The following is an 8,441-nucleotide window of genomic DNA, read 5'->3' as shown; positions in this document are numbered from 1 at the left end:
GGGGAATCAGCAAAGCAGGAACAGATCTTGGGCCTCTGAATCAGCAGTAGTACTGGCAGTTCCTAGATGTCTCAGCCCAGAGACAAAGACAACTTGGAAAGTCATCAAGAAAGGTTTATCTTATCTAAGGCAAGAGAATCTTGGAAAACAAGCAAATCAGGGTGGATGGCTGTAGCAGTTTCCAGAGACCTCAAATTACTGGGGACAATTGGTCTCTTTAGTAGGACTGAAGAAAGACTCTTACTTTAGCATACTAAAATTTATAGCCACGGCGGATGGGGACACTCCTCACAATTCCAGGGCAGAAAAGAGTGCTTTAGGTGAGGTTCCTAGAAGGATCTCTGAAAATAGCTGCACAGAAATTTTTTTTTTAAAAAGAGAAAAGGACCAAAATGTACCAAAAAATATTTATAGCAGCTCTTTTCTCAGGGCAAAGAATTGGACATTGAAGGGATGCCCATCAATTAGGAAATAGCTGAATAAATTGTGATATGTGATTGTGATAGAATACTATTATGCTATAAAAAATGATGATCAGGATAATCTCAAAAAAACCTGGAAAGACTTCCATGAGCTCATGCAAAGTGAAATATACTGTGTACAAAATAACAGCGATATTGTAAGATGATCAGCTGTGAATGACTTAATTACTCTCAGCAACACAATGATGTAAGACAACTCTGAAGGACTTATGAAAAATGCTATCCATACTAGAGAAAGAACTGATTGTGATTGAAGTATACTTTTTAAAAATTTTATTTTTCTTGGGGGGCCAAGGGAGATCTATGTTTTCTTTCAAAAAGTGACTTTTATGGAAATGTTTTGCATAACCTCGGGTGTGCCTTCTTAATGGGGGTGGGGAGGAAAGGAAAGAATCTGGAACTCAAAGTTAAAAAAAAAAAGTAAAAAGTTGTTTTACATATAACTGGGAAAAATAAAAATATTAAATAAAAATTAATGGGGGGAAAACAACTTCATGGTTTTAAAATGTGAATAAAATCATTTAGGTCTGCTTGAATTACTATTTGAGGATCTGAGGATTACGGGTAAACTCCTTAAGATCAGGGACTATCTTTTATCTTTCTTTGTATCTCCAGCATTTAGTACAGTGTCTGGTACATACAAAATGCTTAATAAATACTTATTGACTGAAAAAAGCTATTACACTAAGCCCAAATCATACAGGCTGCTTTTTACCTTAATAGCTTCTTCATCATCATCAAAATTCCAATTTTCTATTTATGAACACATTTCATCACTACATGAAACAAGACCTATAATTAATAGATTTGCATGTTTACAGTGTATTTAAATCTGACGGTAATCTTTGATATAGGGATTGGGGAACTCAGTAGTGTAATGTTAAATGTTTAACAACCAGCTCTTGTGAGGGGGGGGGGCAGGGAAAATGTATGCATGGCACACTTTTAAGGTTAATTTGGCTTATCAACATTTTCTCTATCATTTTCTTAAGTCTGGAATAGAAGTCATCTAACTAGGACTGGGTCCTTTATGAATTGTAGAGGCAGGTGAAATGAATAGAGTACGGGGGCTAGAGTCAAGAAGTTCTGAGTTTGTACTAGTCTCGGGTCCTTACTATCTATGTGACACTGAGGATGTCACTTGACTTTTGCCAGGGTCAGTTACCTCATCTGTAAAATGGGGATGAAAATAGCACCTATTGGGCAGCTAGTGGATAGAACACCAGCCCTGAAGTCAGGAGAACCTGAGTTCAAATCTGATCTCAGATACTTAACACTTCCTAGCTGTGTAATCCTGAGCAAGTCACTTAACTCCAATTGCCTCAGCAAAAAAAAAAAAAAAAAAAAAAAAAAGAAAGAAAAGAAAAGAAAATAGCACTTACTTTCAGGGTTATTGTGAGGATAAAACGAGAGAATACTTGTAAAGTGCTTTGCAAAGCTTAAAGTAACATATAAATTCCAGCTATTATTATTATTTATCATCAATAAATAGGTGGCACAGTAGAGTGCTGGGCCTGAAGTCAGGGAAGATTCAACTTCTTGAGTACAAATCCAGTCTCAGGAACTAGCTGTGAGACCTTGGACAAGTCACTTAATCCTGTTTGCCTCAATTTCCTCATTTGTAAAATGATCTGGAAAAGGAAATGGCAAACCACTCAAGTATTTTTGTGAAGAGAGCCCCAAATGGGGTCACAAAGAATTGGACACAACTGAAAAATGGCTGAACACAACAAATTATTACAGTCTATTTTCTTAGCCTCCAATACTGTCTTATTCCTCTCTCTTATTTCTCTAATTTATCTTTCATATAGCTTTTAAAAACAACTTTCCTTATTCATAGATCTAGTGATTCCACTTATTTGTACCAAAATCTCCATTGGTTCCCAATGGCCTACAAAATGAAGTTCAAATTTCTTTGCCTGAAATTCAAAGTCATCCATAATTTGGCATCATCTTACTTTTCCAGCCCTACATAATTCTGGTTCTGCCACTTATACTATGTTTATTCTTAGGCAAGCCACTTCAGTCACTAGGCCTCAGTTTCCTTATGTTTAAAATAAGACTGTCTTGTCTAAAATCCCTTCTAGCTCAGAAACTATGATATGTTTGTATTACTTTCTTCCAAATACTCAGATGATCCAGCCAAATTAAGCTGATACTTGGGTACCTTAAGCTTGGAATTTCCTCCCAAGCCACTTTGCCTCCTGAATTCCTACTTAGTTTTTCAAGCCTAAAGCAAACATTATGTGCTGAAGAGGAGCTTCCTTGATCTTCCCCTTTTTCATCTCATCTTTATCCTTCAAATAATACACAGAACTTTGTTTTACTTCATGTGCAGAAATTATCACATGGTATTTTGTAATGTAATTTACTCTATGTCTTATTCTTCTACTAGGTTTTAAGTTCATGGGAGCCGGTCAACATTTTATTTAAGCTTTATATTCTCTCAGCACCTAATTTAGGTCTTTTCCTCAGCACAGATAACTGTTGAATGAATGAACATAAAATATAAAGTTAAAAGATTTTATTAGTGGTTATGAGAGCAAGCACAGAGGTATAATCTCTCCATAAGGGAAGGTTAAAAACCAAAGCTTTCTGTACAGATTTTTGAATGGTCTAAGACTCATCTTCCTAGAATAGAAAAAAGAAAGAAAGCATCTTTCTGTTCTTTGCTCTTCACCAAGTGATCGTAGACATGGTGAGGCTCTGGATTCTCTTATTACTGGAAAATTGTCCTCAAAATAACCTGTAACAGAAAGAAGTAGTGTAGAGCTGAAGAGGCTAGTATAAAGTAAATAAGAAGGACTAGAAGTAGAAAGTGGAGAGGGAAGGTCTCTTGAACAGAGAAGTTTAAGTGGGGTGGGAAAGAGATTTAGAATAGGTTTGGTGGGTAGAAGAGATTTGGAAGGATTGAGACAAATGGTCAAAATTTATTAACATCTACTATATGCCTGATACCATTCAAATTATTGAAAATATCAAGATAAACTAATAATAACAATAATGCTATCCTACCTGAGTCAGTATATATTCATTCTGCATCAGTTTCTCAATGATGTCAAAGTGGTCCACATTGGAGATTTCTATAAATGAAACTCTCCAACCATGTAAACGTAGAACCTGTAGAGAAGTTTAAAAAAAAGGGGGTAGCTAATGGGACAGTTTTCAAGGAATTAGTAATTTTAGAAGAGGCTAGAAAGGAAGGAGAAAAAGGAAAGATCATAAGAAAATGATTGTAAACCAAATTACCATTATTAAAAATAAAAAGAGTGAATTTGCCACCATTTCAGATGAAATGAAAGCAATTATTAGAAGCTATTGTGCTAATGGATAATTTTAATTATATTAAATTTAAGAGGTTTTGTACAAACAAAACTAATGCAGACAAGATTAGAAGGAAAACAGAAAAGTGGGGGAAAAAATTTCATCTAAGGGTTTTGATAAAGCCCTTATTTCTAAAATTTTTAGAGAATTAACTAAGTTTCTAAACTATTCTTCAATTTATAAATGATCAAAGGATATGAACAAACCATTTTCAGATGAAGAAATTAAAGCCATTTGAAAATGCTCTAAATCACAATTGATTAGAGAAATGCAAATTAAGACAATTCTTCAGTATCACTTCACACCTCTCAGATGGGCTAAGATGGGGATGTGGGAAACTGGGATCTTATTACATTGTTGGTGGAGTTGTGAACTGACCCAACCATTCTAAAGAGCAATTTGGAGCTATGCCCAAAGGGCTATCAAACTGTGCATATCCTTTAATCCAGTAGTGTCTCTACTGGGTCTATTTCCTAAAGAAATCATAAAAAAGGGAAAAGGACCTACATGTGCAAAAATGTTTGTAAAACACCTCTTTGAAGTGATAAGGAACTGGAAACTGAGTGGATGTCCATCAGTTGGAGAATGGCTGAATAAGTTATGGTATATGAATGTTATGGAATATGATTGCTCTATAAGAAACAATCAGCAGAATGATTTCAGAAAGGCCTGGAGAGACTTAAATGAATTTAAGTTAAATGAAATAAGAAGAACCAAAACATCACTGTACACAGCAACAATAAGATTTTGTGATGATCAACTGTGATGGACTTGGCTCTTTTCAACAGTGATGTGATTCAGACCAATTCCAATAGACTTGTGATGGAGAGAGCCATCAGAAGACTATAGGAACTGAATATGGATCACAACATAGTATTTTTTACCTTTTTGTTGTTGTTTGCTTGCCTTTTTTTTCCTTTCTCATTTTTTCCCCTTTTTGATCTTATTTTTCTTGTGTAGCATGATAAATGTGGAAATATGTTTAGAAGAACTGCATATGTTTAATCTATATTGTATTACTTGCTGTCTAGGTGAAGAGGGATAAAAATATTGAACACAGAGTTTTGCAGGAATAAATGTTGAAAACTATCTTTGCATGTATTTTGAAAAATGAAAAACTATTATAAAAAAATAAATCATAACCCTTTCTAAAAAAGAAGTTATTTTGTCTATGTGCCAACAAATCTGACAATCTAAGTGAAATGGATAAATATTTACCCAAAAAAGTTATTCAGATTAACATAACATGATATTGAGCAAGCCATAAATGAGTTCCTAAAAAAAAAAAAAAAAAAACAAAAAAAAAACACCTCAGGGCTTGATGGATTCATAAGTAAATTCTATCCAAACACTTAAAAATAAAACAAAAATAATTTGGTAAAATAGGCCAAGAAAGAATCCTACCAAATTCCTTTTATAACACAATATGGTACTGACACCTAAACTAGGAAGAGCAAAAACAGAGAAAGAAAATTATAGACAAATCTTTCTATGAATATAGATACAAACATTTCAAATACAATGCTAGCAAGATTATAGCAGTATATCACAAAGATCTTACATTATGACCAGATGGGATTTATACCAGATATACAAAGGTGGTTCAAACTTAGGAAAATTAGCAAAACTAACAAAAATCATGTGATCTCAACACATCAATACATGTTATCTCAATACATATATAGATATAGAGAGAATATAGATAGAATCACATGGAAAGAGCTTTAGACAAAATACAATCCTCATTCCCTATTAAACACTCCAGAAAAACTGGGACACTGATACATTGTTGGTGGAATTGTGAATACATCCAGCCATTCGGGAGAGCGATTTGGAACTACGCTCAAAAAGTTATCAGACTGTGCATACCCTTTGATCCATCAGTGTTACTACTGGGCTTATATCCCAAAGAGATACTAAAGCAGGGAAAGGGACCTGTATGTGCAAGAATGTTTGTGGCAGTCCTCTTTGTAGTGGCCAGAAACTGGAAACTGAGTGGAGGCCCATTAATTAGACAATGACTGAATAAAATATGACTATTATGGAATATTATTATTCTGTAACAAATGACCAGCAGGATGATTTCAGCAAGGCCTCTTGCTGTAAGTCTCTCTACATGAACTGATGCTGAGTAAAATGAGCAGGACCAGAAGATCATTATATATTTCAACAACAATACTATATGATGATCAATTCTGATGGACTTGGCCCTCTTCAACAATGAGACGAACCAAATCAGTTCCAATAGAGCAGTAATGAACTGAACCAGTTACACCCAGCGAAAGAATTCTGGGAAATAAGTATGAACCACTACATAGAATTCCCAATCCCTCTATTTTTATCCGCCTGCATTTTTTATTTCTTTCACAGGCTAATTGTACACTATTTCAGCGTTCGATTCTTTTTGTACAGCAAAATAATGGTTTGGACATGTATACATATATTTATTGTATTTAACTTATACTTTAACATATTCAACAAGTATTGGTCAACCTGCCATCTTGGAGAGGGGATAGGGGGAAGGAGGGGAAAAAATGGAACAAAAGGTTTTACAATTGTCAATGCTGAAAAATTACCCATGCATGCATGTATTTTGTAAATAAAAAGCAAAAATAAAAAAAAAATTTAAAAAGACTCCAGAAAGCATAGGAATAAATGGATTTCTCCTTCAAAGTATAAATAGCATCTATCTAAAGCCATCAGCAAGTATAATCTGTAGTGGGGATAAGGCAGAAGTCTTCCCAATAAGATCAAGGGTAAAGCAAAGATATCCATCATCACTATTACTATTCAGTGTTGAACTAGAAATGCTAGCTATAGTAATAAGTAAGCAATATAGTAATAAGACAAGAAAAAAAGAAATTGAAGGAATTAGAATAGGCAATGAACAAAACTATTATTCTTTGTAGATGATATAATGATGTGTTTAGAAAATCCTAGAGAATCAACTAAAAAACTAGTTGAAACAATTAAAAACTTTTAACAAAGTTGAAGGATATAAAATAAACCCAGAACTCATCAACATTTCTACATATCACCAACAAAATCAATAGAAAGAGATAGAAAAAGAAATTCCATTTGAAATAACTGCAGACAAAATAAAATACTTGGAAGTCTACCTCCTAAGGCAAACCCAGGAACTATATGAACACAATTACAAAACACTTCACACTAATAAAAAAGAGCTGAATGACTGGAGGGTAGCCAAGCCAATAAAAAAAGACAATTCTATCTAAATCAATTTATTCAGTGCCATACCAATTAAACTAACAAAAAAAATTTATAGAGTAACAAAAAATAATAACAAAATACGTCTGGAAGAACAAAAGGTTGACATTTATCAAGCAATTCCATGAAAAAAAAATGTGAAGGAAGGCAACCTAGCAGTACTAGATTTCAAACTGTATTTACAAAGCAATAATCATGAAAACAAACTGGTACTGACTGAAAAATAGAGTGGTAGATCAGTGGAATAGATTAGGAATAATAATAATAATAATAATAGACAGTAATTTAATGTTTGATAAATATATAAAACCAAACTTTTGGGACAAGAACTCAGTATTTGACAAAAACTTCTGGGAAATCTGGAAAGTAGTTTGGTAGAACTAGGTAGAAAACAATATCTCACACTGTATAGCAAGATAAGATCAAAAAGTATACATGATCTAGACATAAAGGGTGATATCATAAGCAAATTAGGGAACATGGAATATCTTACCTCTCAAATCTATGGATAAAGGAAGAATTTATGACCAGAAATAGAGAGAAAGAGCATTAGAGGGTGTAAAATGGCAATTTTGATTACATTAAATAATTTTTAATTTAGCTTAAAAATTATCTTTTATTTTATTTTATTTTGCTGAGGCAATTGGGATTAAGTGACTTGTCCAGGGTCACATAGCTAGGAAGAGTTAAGTATCTGAGACCAGATTTAAACTCAGGTCATCTTCCTGACTTCAGGGCTGGTGGTCTATCCGCTGCGCCACCTAATTGCCCCATTTTCATTTTTCTAATAACATTCCTTCATACCACTTTATTTTTTTCAATTATACATAAAAAGTTTTTAACATTCATTTTTATAAGATTTTTAGCATCAAATTTTTCTCCCTTCTTCACTTCCTTCCCCCTTCCCCAAACAACAATCAACCTAATATAGATTATATATATACAATTATTTAAAAAATATTTTCATATTAGTAATGTTGTGAAAGAAAAATCAGAACAAAAGGGAAAAGCCACAAAAAACCCCAAAATCCAACAAAAGGTGAAAATAGTATGTTTCAATCTGCATTCAATTTCCTTAGTTGATTACATTAAGTTGAAAAGGGTTTGCACAAACAAAACCAATGCAGCCAAGATTAGAAGGAAAGAAAAAATCAGTGGGAAATATTTTTACAGCAAATTTCTCTAATAAAGGCCTCATTTCTCAAATATATAAAGAACTCAGTCAAATTTATAAAAAATACAAGTCATTCACTATTATGAGCCAGAACTTGAACCTAGGTGCTAAGTCACTGTAGTTGATAGAGACAATGCTTATGTATTTGGTTAACACCTTGGTTCACACCTTTGGGAGAGTTCACACATTAGAGTTTATACCTTTTAAGAGAGTTCACACCTTTCACACCTTTG

The 8,441-nt window shown here is 33.5% G+C and overlaps 1 protein-coding gene across 2 annotated transcripts in view; it reads right to left on the bottom strand.

Moving 5' to 3' along the window:
- Window positions 1–2,991: 2,991 nt before the first annotated feature.
- Window positions 2,992–8,441, bottom strand: part of AFMID (arylformamidase) — a 28,750-nt gene continuing 23,300 nt past the window's right edge. For both annotated transcript variants that reach the window (XM_023502675.2, XM_012548626.3), the window contains exons 10-11: window positions 3,498–3,602; window positions 2,992–3,228 (exon numbers count right to left, since the gene is read on the bottom strand). In XM_023502675.2, coding sequence (XP_023358443.1) covers window positions 3,202–3,228; window positions 3,498–3,602 — 132 coding nt within the window. In that variant the 3' untranslated portion in view covers window positions 2,992–3,201. The remainder of the gene's footprint in view (window positions 3,229–3,497; window positions 3,603–8,441) is intronic.

This window comes from Sarcophilus harrisii, chromosome 4, assembly GCF_902635505.1.
Source record: "Sarcophilus harrisii chromosome 4, mSarHar1.11, whole genome shotgun sequence".
In the NCBI taxonomy this organism is placed as follows: domain Eukaryota; kingdom Metazoa; phylum Chordata; class Mammalia; order Dasyuromorphia; family Dasyuridae; genus Sarcophilus; species Sarcophilus harrisii.
This window is presented reverse-complemented; position numbering and strand designations above follow the sequence as displayed.